This window comes from Notamacropus eugenii, chromosome 5 (genome assembly GCF_028372415.1).
Source record: "Notamacropus eugenii isolate mMacEug1 chromosome 5, mMacEug1.pri_v2, whole genome shotgun sequence".
Lineage (NCBI taxonomy): Eukaryota > Metazoa > Chordata > Mammalia > Diprotodontia > Macropodidae > Notamacropus > Notamacropus eugenii.
The window spans coordinates 111,606,645-111,620,492 of record NC_092876.1 but is presented as its reverse complement, the minus strand read 5'-3'; the positions used below and the strand labels follow the sequence as shown (position 1 = coordinate 111,620,492).

Genomic DNA, 13,848 nt, shown 5'->3' with positions numbered 1-13,848 from the left:
ATTACTGTGAGATACCACTACCAGAGATGAAGCTGGCTAAAGAGTAAGAAAGCTGGGTGACGCAGTAGATAGAGCTCCAAGCCTGGAGCCAGGAAGACCTGAGTTCTAATCTGGCCTCAGACACTTACTAACTGTGTGAGCCTGGGCAAGTCACTTAACTGTGTTTTCTGCCTCAGTTTCCTCATCAGCAAAACGAGATGGAGAAGGAAATGACAAATCAATCCAGTATCTTTGATAAGAAAACCCCAAACGGAATCATAGAGCTGGACTCAACTGAAACAACTAAACAACAATAAACAATAAGAAAAAATTACTCATTTTGCCAAACTTTCCTCAGAAGACAGAGCTAGAGTCATAGCATCCCAGAATACCTGGATTGCAAGAGATCTCAAAGTTCCCCTAATATAACCTTTTGCTGACATATGAATCCTCCTTTTCAAGAGTCTTGATAACTGGTCAAATGACAAGGAACTTATTACTTTCCAAGGGAACTTATTACTTTCCAAGGTAGTCCATTACATTTTTATACAGCAATGTTGTTCATAAAGTCCTTTTTTATATTGAGCTGAAATCAGCCTCCCTATAAGTGCCATAGAATCCTACCCTCTAGAGCCACAAAGAGTAAGTCAAATTTCTCTTCTAATTTACAGACACTGGGAAACAGTTATCAATGCCCCCTTCTCTACTATGTTACTCCAGATTATAGTTTCGAAGAATAATGATAAAACCTCAAATTCAGTTGAATTTAAGGTTTGTTAAGCTCTTTCCACATCACAAAAATCCTGGGAGATTGGTGCTTATCATTAACTCCATTTTACAGATGAGGAAGTTGAGGTAGACAAGTTAAGTGCCTAGGGTCAGGCAGTTAGTAGATTCCGAGGCAGGATTTGTGCTCAGGTCTGACTTCAGGTCAACATTCTATCCACTATGCCACCTAGCTAAAGATTTTAAGTTATTTTATAGAACAATATGGGTTTCTCTTGTTATTGGCCAGGTGAGTGATTAGGAGTTTGATCCTTTAGATAGCTTTTTTTTAATGATCATGATCAGTTCAATTTATTTTTCACTTAGGAAGATCTAATTTGTTCAAGTTTTGTTCCAATGATTTACCAGGGATGTGATGATAAATATATCATTTAACTTCAGTGGACCTCTTTTTTAGCTGTAAAACAAAAGAACTGTGCAGATTTTCTTTAAGGGTCACTTTTAGCTAGGTAGTACAGTGGATAGAGCACTAGAACGGGAAGCAGAAAGACCGGAGTTCAAATCCAGTCTCAGAAACTTACTATTTGATTCAGTGCAAATCACTTCACCTCTATCTGCCTCAGTCTCCTCATCTGTAAATGGGGATAGCAATAACACTTGCTGCTTAGGGTTGTTTTAAAGATAAATTAAGATATTTGTACAGCACATTGCAAATCTTACAAGTGCCATTTAAATGTTAATTATCTAACTGTGATTCTATGATTGTCACAAAAGGAGAGGGGAAGAGGGAGGCATGTAATCTGAGTCCCAGAGATCATTGGCACTGGATTCTCTCCTTATTGATGGAGAAAAGAGGTCCTACACCTGTATGAGAGGTGAGGCAGAGTGGGAGAGAGCAGGAAAGGTTCCTTGAGTCTTTTCAGGGTTCTTGAGCCTCTGGGTTCTGCAGGTGTTTCAGACACTTATAGCTTCCAGTTTCAACAGAGAAGAGATGGAAGATGCCAACCCCACTTCAGATTGCTGAAGGCAAAGATTCTGGGAAGACGTTGACTTGAAGGAGTTATAATGTCCTGTTCCCAACTTCCTCTACTACAGACTTCAGAGAATTTCCCCCTGGGTAAGGTCTGGTACTCTCTCTGGTTAACCTAAGTTATTTTGCTCCCAATGGGAGAGCTCCTTCACTGTGTATTATGTGGTATGTCTTCTCCTATGTATATTTTCTGTGATTACTTTTTTGTTATGATTTATGGATATGATAAATGGATTTCTTTGCTACTTATCATGTGTGGTCATTTGGGAACTGGTATGTGGTCGGAAAAGCATCAAGTCTAAGACATAAACTTTGAATATTCCTCCTCCCATTAAGAGACAGCAATTAACTTGAACCTGAAAATCACAAACCCCCACCCTGACTAACTATAGCTAAGGGAGTAGTCTGGTACCCACTCTCTCTTAGGAGAGCAAAATGAACAAGTTCCTGGCTGCAACATCCTGATTCCCTTCTTGGAAGGAATTAAAGACTCCTTTGGAAAAGGATGCAAGGAGAAGAAGAAAGAGATGTTTATTCTCCCTCCCTTTGTCACATAATGATACCCCACGTGACATGTAGGGGACAGATCTGGCTATATTTAGTTCAATTCATTTTCTCTGATACTAGAACATACCATCTTTTCAGCTACTCTACAGGCTGCCCTGCAGTTCTCATTTAAAGGCTCTTAGTGAAAATATTCATACAGCAATGGTGTAATTTGACATGTGTGTTTCACCTCACTCTTTGTCTTTGTCTGGTTCAAGGACATGAAACTATACTCATAACTGCCTGCAGGAAGTTCACTGTACCCAGATATAGATCTATCTCTGGATGGCCTGTGGTTATTAGGAACTATATAATTTTATAATGAGGCAGACAAAGTTACCTGGAGTCCATTTCAACTTTATTAATCTAGCCCAAAGTTTCTTAAACTGGGGTCCATAAGTTTCATTAAACTACTAAAGTGGTTAATGACACAAAAAAGGTGAAGAACTCCCAAATTAGGGTAAACATGGCCCAGGTATTCTGGAAAGCAACTATCATGATTAGGTCAGATAAGGCAAAATCCAGGGGCTTGTGGAATTCTTTTAAAGTCAGAGGCTACCATCATGGAGATTCATCAGTTACTCCAACTCCGCTCCTTCTGTGGTAAGGGGTCACCATCTAATCATCCTAAATCATCCCTTTGAATGTCTTCTTTTCTCTAGGCTATATATCCCCAATCTTCCAAATGAGTATCTTCATTATCCTGTCATTAGATTGAAGAGGAAAAAAAGTGCTGTTGCAGTCATAGACTAACTTATTGTGTTTGGAAATGACCAGTCTTTGCAGGTTTACTGGTTTACAGAGAGAGGTTACATCAGTAGTGGAAAAAAAGCCATTTTTAAATATAAAAGTCTATTGTGCTGATGAGTCCTGGAAAAGAACCACAGCAGAATGATCACCTGCTGTGAAACAATCAGAGGAATGACCCTCCCTGAACAAAGGTATCAAAATTGCCTTAGTGTCTGAGAAAGAGATGTGGACAGCACTTGCTTCTGCAAATAGAAACTGTAACCACTGAGACAGTATGGAAATACATGAGGGTTACTTATCCTTTTTTACAGACAAAGGCATGGTGATTCATCTGCATGATCTTATCCACACATTTATTATTCATGTAGTGTACTTCTAGTTAATAAGCCCCACAAGAGCACAGAGCATCTCCTGTTTATCTTGCATAGCCCTCATCATCTAAAAAGGTCCTATGTCCATAGTAGGTGCTTAACTACTGGTGGGTGAGTTTAGGATGCAGTGGATGAATACTAGATGAATAAATATGGGGAACTAGAGATAGGCAGCAGGGTACAATGGAAACAGTACTGACTCGGAAGTCTGAAGACCTGAGTTTAAATCCTTTCCTCTTATAAGTACAGCCTGTGTGACTGTGGGCAAGTCACTAGTTCTCTGGGGCTAAATTTCCTTATCTATATAATGAGGCAGTTGGACAAGATGAACTCTGATATCTTTTTTAGTATTATAATTATGATTCTTTCTGCGTATAGATGGCATTGAAAGGAAGAAAGAAAGGGAAGCATTGTAATCATGGCTAAAGGTCAAAAGTATCAGGGAAGAATAGTAAATACACAAATTATGGTTACGATTGCATTAATATTATGAAGATTAATTACGTATCTTTTAGAATGGAGGTAAGTAAAACATATTTAAATATTCAAAATCTTGATTTTTAGTCCCAGGAGATAAAAACAGTGAGTACTTTCATGTACTAATAATTAAAGTAGGAAATTAAAATGTACCCAAAATTACCTTGACCAAGAAAAAGAGAGACAGAAAGCAAGACAGAGGAAGAGACAGAGAAAGAGAAGGATATTGTTATAACGTATCAATCTGATCACGGTTATTCCCCATTTCATGGAATCTAAGTATTTCTTGGCTGGTGACAATAAACCAATTAGCAAATACTTCTTAATCCCCGATTGCCAGGCACTAAAACGTTAAATATTTATATGGTACTTAATGCTTTACACAAACTATCTCATTTGAGCCTCAAAACATCCTTTCAGGGTAAACAGGGCAAGTATCATTCCTTTCCTTTTACATGTGAGGAAACCAAAAAAAAAAAAAATCAGAAATATGTAAGCTGGTACATACATAGTCAAACAGTCTGCTATGACACTTTTATGATTTTAAGAAATTTATTGTAGAAATAAAACACTACACTGGAGGTGGGAAGGAAAGATAAATTTCTCTTCTCCTTCTTTTATTATAATGCAATTTAAATAGGACACTAGAAGTAACTAGTCTAAGTTACTTCTGATTGTCCACTCCTGAATCTCTAATAAGGCCATTAAATTCATTTTTAGCATGTGCTTGTTTCCAGGGGCAGCTTATTAAAATCCAAATGAATCCATCAGCATGAATGAGAGAAACCCACAAGACAAGAGCGGGGATTAGACTGACAAAATATCTGCCTGCGTCAACACAATGTGTCAAAGAAAATGAGGCTCCAGGAGACACTGATCCAGACAGCTTATCGTTTGTACTCTCCCAACAACTCCCTAGTGACAAAAAGGCTACACTCACAAGTTCAACTTCTTTCGTTTGGACATGATTGTGAACAGCTCCAAACCTGTTTTATGGAGTTCATCTGAAAACCCAGCCTGAAGGATTTATCTTAAAAGCATTTATGGGGTTATAAGGTTTGTGATTCTCTTTTCAAACATCTTGAACAAACATAAAATACCTTTCCTACTTTCTTAGGAAAGTTACTTCAGACTTCTTCCCGCACCTGCAGGCTAGTCCCTAGAGAATTATAGCACTTACTTGGGATAGTTCCTTGGCTGGATGAAGGGCAGAATCTCTGAATCTTGTCCAGGTGGAGGGAGCAGCAAATCTCGGAATCTTTCTGTCATAAATAATAAATAATATAATAATAAACGAATGAATGAATGAATGAACAAATGAATGAACGAACAAATGAATGAATGAATAAATAAATATATTGCAGAGAGATAGAGGGGATTTCAAGTCATGGCAATAATTTAAAAAGTAGAATTATTTTCCTAAAGTGGTGTTCCCAATGGAATAGAGGAAGTCATGTTGGATCACTCACCATATCATTCTACAAATCATTCACTACATAGCAAAGTAGACTTGAATTTGGAAAAACCTGAGCTTAAATTCTGCCTCAGACAGTGGCTAAGTAAGTGTAATTTCTCTAAGCTTCAGTTTCCTCATCAGTAAAATGGGAATAATAATAATACCACCTATTTTACAGGATTATTGCAAAGACCAAATTAGGTTTGTGTGCATGTGTGTGCGTGTGCATGTGTGTGTGCATGTGTCTAAAGTGCTTTGTAAACTTTGAAGTATTATATACATGCTAGCTTATTTTCATTTCATTATACACCTATTTTTATATCATAGACCCTCTTGACTATTTTTTATTTTAGCAATGTCGGTAAAAATTCATTTCTACTTTCTATTTTTTTAATAATCATTTATTATGTTGAAGAATAAAGAAGAACCACAGAAACTCAAAGTTGGAGGGAACCTCAGAGATCATAAGGACATTGACATTGTTGAAGACTTGAAAAGAAGAGAAACTAACAACTTTTTGAGAAAGCCCATTCCAGTACTAAATAGTTTTATTTGATAGGAAGGTTTTTTTTTCTTTTCTTTTTTGTAGACATAAACTCTCAATTTACCTCATTACACCCACCAATCATCCCTAACCCTGTCATCAGAGTCCCAGCAGAACAAGTCTAATTCCTTTTACCCATTTCAGTCAAGATCCAAAAATATCTTGACAGAAGCTGAATTTAATAATATAAAATTCAATAGAGATCAATGTAAATTTTTGTACTTGGGTTCAAAAAACTGATTTCACAAGTACAAGAGGAGGGGGTAGCATGATTAGACAGCAGTTTGTAAGGAAATCCTCTGATTGCTTTAAAATACTACAAACTCAACCTGAAAAAGAAGTGTAATGTGTCAGCCAAAGTGACTAAAGAAAAACTGAGCTACAATAAGGTGTATAGGGTTTTTGTTTCGGTCTCCTGTTGCATCCTGGGTCATCTCCAGTCATCGTGATGAATATTTGGTAACTGGATTCAGGTGGCTCTGGAGGAGAAGTGAGGCTGGTGACCTGCACAGCCCTCCCTCCCTCAAAACAAAGTCAAGTGCAAGTCATGTCATCATTTCTCTGATGGCATGGTCTTCTTCGGCAATGAAGCACGAACACAACAATGATAACAGAAAGAGGTGCCAATGCCACTGTGATTGTGCTGACCAAATCACATCTGAAACAGTCTGTTCAAATTAGGGGTAATTTAGTTTAAGAAGAACATCAATAAGTTAGTGTCAGGAGGAGGGCAACTAAGATAGTAAAGGACCTCGATTCCATGCAATATGTTAGTCAATCCAAGGGAGCAGGAGAAGGAAAGTTGGACAAGCTGGAGAAGAAAAGACTAAGTCTGTCACTGCGGCTCTCATCACATATCTGAAAGGCTGTCTTGTGGATGAAAATGACATGATCATGACGGATTATTACTGTGCTATAAGAAATGATGAGCTCGATGATCTTAGAAAAATATGGAAAGACTTGCACAAAATAATGAAGTGTGAAATGGGAAGAACCAAGAGAACCTTGTGTTCAGTAAAAACAATACTGTTCTAAGAATAACTTTGAGTGACTAAGTCATTCTGACTATTAGAAATACCCAAATTAACTATAAAGGACATTAGAAGGAAGAGGCTATCTGCCTCTAGAGAAAGAACTAGATAAATAGAAGTATGTACGGAATAATTTTACATTCATATGTATGTGTATATATGTATACATGCATATATACATGCATGCATCTAATGGCAGCCATCTATAGGGGGGAGGGACAAGAGGAAAGGAAAACAAGAAGTTACATGATAACTTTATATATTTCAAAGGAATAGCAAGTTGTACATAATAGACTTGCAGTTTCATATATAATCATCTTTTTTTCTATTCTACTATGTTGTTATGGAAATGTTTGCTTTATTTCTTAAGTCCAGGATAACATGTGTGTATGTGTGTGTAGAAAAAATAACATGAAAACAGAACATATCCACATGTGTATGTGTATGTATGCATATATCTACACAGAATCTATATACAAAGCTGTATATATGCATGCATACACATATGTATACACACATTCATATATGTATGCACATATGTATATACTTAAAGGAAAAGTCTTCCTCAGATACCTCATCATAATACAGAGTTGAACTAAGTTCTCAAAGGCTGCACTAGCAGAGCACAGTATTTGTCAGATCCTGATTCTATAGTCTAAGTCAGTCTAGACCATCTTCATTAACTCCAGAGGTGCATCTCACCATTTTTTTTCTTTACCCTGGCAAAACAGGAAACAATGAAAAATTTTTTTAAATGATTCTAAATCTTCTGTAGCTCCTTTCTGCTTTTGTAATGATGGTGGCAGAATGATGAAAAGGGGAGTGTAAGGTGTTATGAATCATACAGTTTTTATACTATCAAATAATTTAATTTTGATCAGTCAAATTGATCTTACTTTCAATACGATATGATTGTCAAATGATCAACAAATGCAAATATTCCTAGAGCATCTGAATCATGTCGATATTGGCATTCTTTCTACGAATGAAATTAGAAGAAATTAATAATTTGTAGCTTCAGAGAAGGATGGCTTACAAGTATTTTCTTGAGACAAAGCAACAAAATCAATGCATTGAGTTTTGTCATATGTCCAAAGAATATAAAGTAATGTTATTTAACGAAACATCTGGTTAACATATATTGCAAAACCAATGATAAATGTTTGCAAAAAACACCATGAAAATAATTGAAGCTTATGCAACAATGTTTATTGATGAGGCCAAAGTGGTGGAGGAATTCTATGAAGAAATTGAAAGATTTCCTATTAAAAGACCATACTCTGATACTTGCTGACTTATTAACAGCTAATAATAATATAACATTAAAGTTTTATAATCACTTTACAAATATTTTATGTCATCTTCACAACAACCTGGTGAGTAGGTATAATAATAACAATATTTATATAATTATTACATATTATAATATGCCATATAATATATTAATATAACATTATTAATATAATAATATTATTATTCCCATTTTACAGATGAAGAAACTGAGGCAGATAAAGGTTAAGTGACTCACCCAGAGTCAAATGGCTAGTAAACATGAGAATATGCAAGTATGACAGGTAACAGGTAGAAAATTGTGAGAATGGTGATAAAGGGGAGATACAAAAGAATCATTCAGGAAAAAAGATATGAAAAAGGCCAAATCATATAGAATATGCAAAAATCTCATCTATCTATATATATTTTCTTCAAAAATAGAACTGGTAGTTGCTGCACAAAGAATAAAATTGAATATTTTAATAGATAATTTTTATCTGTAGGATTTATTCTTGAATCAGTGTACAGATTAAAACCCATTATAGTTAATATCAGAATTAAAAACCAAAAAGAAAGAATAGCAATGGGAGGAAGAAACAGTGTTTGATTAAAATAATGTAACCTTAAATTATTCAGATGAAATAAAAATGAGAAATGGACAAGATAAATTGTCCATAATAATTTTATCCATAAGTTTAAATAAGACAGAATAATTATGGGAGCCAAGATGTTTGAGTAAAGGCAGGGACTTGCCTGAGCTCTCCCAAAATCCCCTCCAAACAACTTTTGAAATAATGCCTCAAAATCTACTCTGGAGTAGTAGAATCAACAGAAGAATGGAATGAAACAATTTTCCAGTCCAAAAAAACTGAGGAGGTTGACAGGAAAGTCTGTCTCTCTGGGAGGAAAGTGGAGCAGTCAGATGCAGGTCAAACCATAGCAAGTCAGCAATATGCCTTGGAGGCAACTGAATTGGTGGTGGCAGTGGCTTCTGGAGCTCTTGACCCACAGATGGTAGGGAGATCAGACAAATGGTCAGAAAGGGATTACAGGGAGTGCTTTGCTGTCACTGAGTACAACACTCTATTCCATTACTCATATATCATTCACGGTCACAATTTCATTGTGAGGAAGAGCACTGGCCAGAGCAGGGATGTTCTGCTAATAAACACTAGATATATCATAAAACAGAAACACTTCTGCCAAAGGTTTTCTCTGCTGTAATGGAAGAGATACAGTGAAGAGTCCAGATCAAAGAAGATATTGTGTGGATGATGATATACTTTAAGTGCTCCAATTTGTGGATGACATTGTGCTGACTATGCCAAGTCCCTAGACATTGTAGAGCCCCTTGGAAGAGACCTATAATCATTCAAAGGAATCTGGGCTGTCCAACCACACAGGAAAGACAAAGTAGATGAGCAATGTGTATTGCCCAGATTTCAACATGCCACACATTCGAATGGAGAGCATATAGAGCATGTTGAACATATGCAAAAATGGAAAAGACAGTATAAATAGGCAATATACTGGAGCCAAGGTTAAAAAGGAGAACTAACTGAATTGTATTAGAGAAATTGCCTGTTTCCCTTCTGAGCAAAAACCAATCTTTTCAAAACTAATGTTTTGTCAATATTTTTATATGGCAACAAAATACTGAATAAAACTGCCTCCCAAATCACACAAAGGGCAATTGAGACCTGAAAGGTAGGTATGAACATTGTTGTTTCTCTTTCATTCAAGAAGACCATGACATCAGAAGGTGACACCATGACTTGCAAGTGAATTGAATTTAAGTGAAGGAAGGCTATGCAAAGTCACCAGCCTCACTCTCTCCTCTGGAACCATCTGGGTCCAGTGGAAAGGTATAAACTGGAGATGATCCCCAAGTATGAACGTATAATGCACAGGACATATATAATATGACATCTAGTCAATGAAGAACTATGAAGAATAGGAGTAAAAGAAGTCATCAAGAATTGTGAGGTAAGGAAACATAGTTAGACTGATACCATTGCAGTCCCCCATTTTTATAGTACTGTTGAAGTAAACTTTTTTATTTCCTTATCCTCTCTCTTCTCTGCATTCCTTCCTCCTTATTAAGGCAATTTAGAAAATACCTTCATTTTGCCAGACTTTTAGATGACAGAGAATTCTCCCATTGATGTCATATTGGCTCTTTGTCTAAAATGGTATAGAAGGTTGAACTCTGGGAGTCTCTAGGACTTTGACAGGAGTGTGAAACCCCCACCCACCCAGCCACTCATGTGCTACCCACTGAATGCATGGAGACTGCACACTGTGACTGTCCTTACTCTAGCAGCTATTTTTCTCCTTCCCTTGGATCTAGCAATAAACTTTGTTAGAGGTAACACTTTTCATCTTAACTCTCCCAAACTATGTAATTGTATGAAAGGAAGATAAGTTGATTCGTTTCCATGGCAAGTAAAACAGATGACAAGTGAATTGCCAGTGTTTCAATGATACTCTCATGATTTCAGCAAAAAGGAATGAAGGTCTCCAACATGTTGGATACATTCTACATGATGAATTTTGGGGAGAACATGGACAAGAGCTGTATAGGATTAACATGAATGGATAGGTTGCTATCTCAATCATTTGAGGAAATGTGCAAATTGAGGTGATCTGAAGTCCTCTTGATTTTTTAAGGGTGAAATCATTTCTTAAAAATGTCACCTGGCCCTTCAAATTCCTGTTAACATTGTTACAAGGCAACCTTACAAGCATGCTCTGTTCCAAAAATTCATTTGTGAATGATTGGGTATTGGAATGCTTTTTCTCAAGAAGCAAAACATCCTAGAAATTATAGTAAGTTCCCCATACTGGTCTATAAAAACAAGCACAACCCATAATATTGACCACCCCCAAAAAAACCACAATATGAATATAGTAAGAAATGCATAAATATTATGGAATTATTTTTTTCTTTTAAATATTATAAATTTTAATTAAATTAAAGGAATTTAAACATCTAAAAACACAACCAACAGGATTCTCCATGAAATTAGCATAGCTACAAATTCTGTTCTACATGGCAGGATCATGATCTCATTTTGTAGCAGGATATATTGATCACCTCTAAGATATGTCAGCCAGCAGAAGGAAATTATATGACTCTAAAGCTAACGAGATGATTCTTTGGTTCCCAAATTTCCTTCTCCTATTTAGGTAACTAGAAAGAGAAGAGGGAGGATTCCACATGATCATCCAAACAAATTTATATATTTAATGATGAGTAGGGTGTGGAGAGGAGAGATTTAAAACTATTGGGGTAAGTATCAGTTAGCTAAAAGAATGGATCCTGGGCTCCCAGATATAAAGTCCTTATCTGTGTGTGTGATATACACACATATAGTTGTGTGTTGAAGGTAAGGCTCAAGTACCAAGGCAATCTTTAACAGGTATCTGAAAAGTAAGTATGTCCTATGAGAATTCCTACAAGTTGGCAGCATCAACAGGGAGCAAGGGACCTGCATTCTAACATTTTCTGCTGTAACAACAAAGTTAGGAAAGATAATCAGGAGTAAGCATTATAGATTGGGAGCTAGAAGTCCAAGTACTAAAATGGCAGAGCAAAAGCAGGGACTTCCCTCAGGTGTCCCCCAAAACCCTCCAAATACCTGTAGAAATGACTCTAAACAAATTCTGGAGCTACACAAAATGTGTAGACACAAAATCCACAAAATGACAGAGTGAAACAAATCCCCAGAAACAAATCCCAAGACAACCTGGAAAGTCAACAGGAAAGTTCTATGGCACCAGAAGGGTGCAGAATGCGGTCTGGCATGGTCCATCCCAGCACAGATGGGCCAGAGCAGGCCTCAGGGGACTACATCAGAAGCAGCTGTGGCAGTTTCCAGACTTCTCAACCCACAAACACCAAAAAGGTAAGTGGGAAAACTCTGTGGGACCTGGGTGAAAAATCTGGCCCCAGACCCAGAGTGGTGGGAGGGGGGGAGTGGTGTGATGGGGCAGCAGCAGCAGCAGGAGTAACAGCACCAAAGGCTCCTTCCAGAGCTCTAGGCCCACAGAGGGTGGGAGTTGAGCAGATGATACAAAACCCCTGAAGCCTGGGACAGTACACACACCCTCAACTGCACCATCAATGCAAGCAGAGTTCTACCTTGAAAAAGAGTTAGGAAGTCAAGTGTTTGTCTGGGAAAAGTGGGTATATACTGTAAAAGAACTCAGACTATAGAATCTTACTTTGAGGACAAGGAAGATCAGGGCATATAACCAGAGGGGGACAGTAGAGTCAAAGCCTCCAAGAGGAGTATGAATTGGTCACAGGCCATGGATGAGTTCAAAGAGAATTTTGAAAATCAAGTAAGAGAAGCAGAGAAAAGTAGAGGAAAAATTGGGAAGAGAAATGAGAGTGATGCAAGAAAATCATGAAAATCATGTCAACAGCTTGCTAAAGGAGACCTAAAAAATACTGAAGAAAATAACCCAGATGGCAAAAAGCCAATGAGGAGTAGAATGCCTTAAAATGGAAAAGGAGGTCCAAGAGTGCACTGGAGAAAATAATTCCTTCAAAATTAAAATGAAGCAAATGGAAGCTAATGACTTTATGAGAAATCAAGAATTATAAAACAGAACCAAAGGGATGAAAAAATAGACGAAAATGTGAAATATCTCACTGAAAAAACAACTGACCTGGAAAATAGATTTAGGAGATATAATTTAAAAATTATTGGACTACCTGAACGACATGATCAACAAAAAATCCTAGACATCATCTTTCAAGAAATTAACAAGGAAAACTGCCCTGATGTTCTAGAACCAGAGGGTAAAATAGAAATGGAAAGAATCCCCCGATTGCCTCGGGAAAGAGATACTAAAATGAAACTCTTAAAAATATTGTAGCCAAATTCTATAGCTTCCAGGTCAAGGAGAAAATATTGCAAGCAGCCAGAAAGAAACAATTTGAGTATTGCAGAAATACAATTAGGATAACACAAGATCTAGCAGATTCTACATTAAGGGATCAAATATGATATTCCAGAGGTCAGAGGAGCTAGGATTAAAATCAAGAATCACCTACCCAGCAAAACTGAATATAATCCTTCAGGGAAAAAATAGATATTCAATGAAATAGAGGACTTTCAAGCATTCTTGATGAAAAGATGAGAGCTGAATAGAAAATCTGACTTTCAAATACAAGAATCAATAGAAACATGAAAAGGTAAATAGGAAAGAGAAATCATAAGAGACGTATTAAAGTTGAACTACTTACATTCCTACATGGAAAGATGATATCTTTAACTCATGAGACCTTTCTCAGTATTAGGGTAGTTGGAGGAGATGGATAGATAGATAGATAGATAGATAGATAGATAGATAGATAGATAGATAGATAGATAGATAGATAGATAGATAGATGATAGATAGATGACACATAGTGAGTTAAATATGAAGGGATGATATCAAAAAATAAAATTAAGTGGTAAGAGAGGAATTTATTGGGAGGAGAAAGGGAAAGATAGAATAGGGTAAATTATCTCACATAAAAGAGACAAGAAAAAGGTTTTACAATAGAGAAGAAGAGGGTGCAGGCGAGAAGGAATGAGTAAACCTTACCCTCACTGAATTTTGCTTGAGGGAATCATATACACACTCGCTACAGGAAAGTAGCAGGGAAGAGG

General features: G+C 36.8%; 1 protein-coding gene across 4 annotated transcripts in view; it reads right to left on the bottom strand.

Moving 5' to 3' along the window:
• The window catches only part of NOX4 (NADPH oxidase 4), a 234,822-nt gene that overhangs the window by 47,525 nt on the left and 173,449 nt on the right, over nt 1-13,848 (bottom strand). For all 4 annotated transcript variants that reach the window (XM_072610604.1, XM_072610602.1, XM_072610601.1 and 1 more), the window contains one exon: nt 5,060-5,141. In XM_072610604.1, coding sequence (XP_072466705.1) covers nt 5,060-5,141 — 82 coding nt within the window. The remainder of the gene's footprint in view (nt 1-5,059; nt 5,142-13,848) is intronic.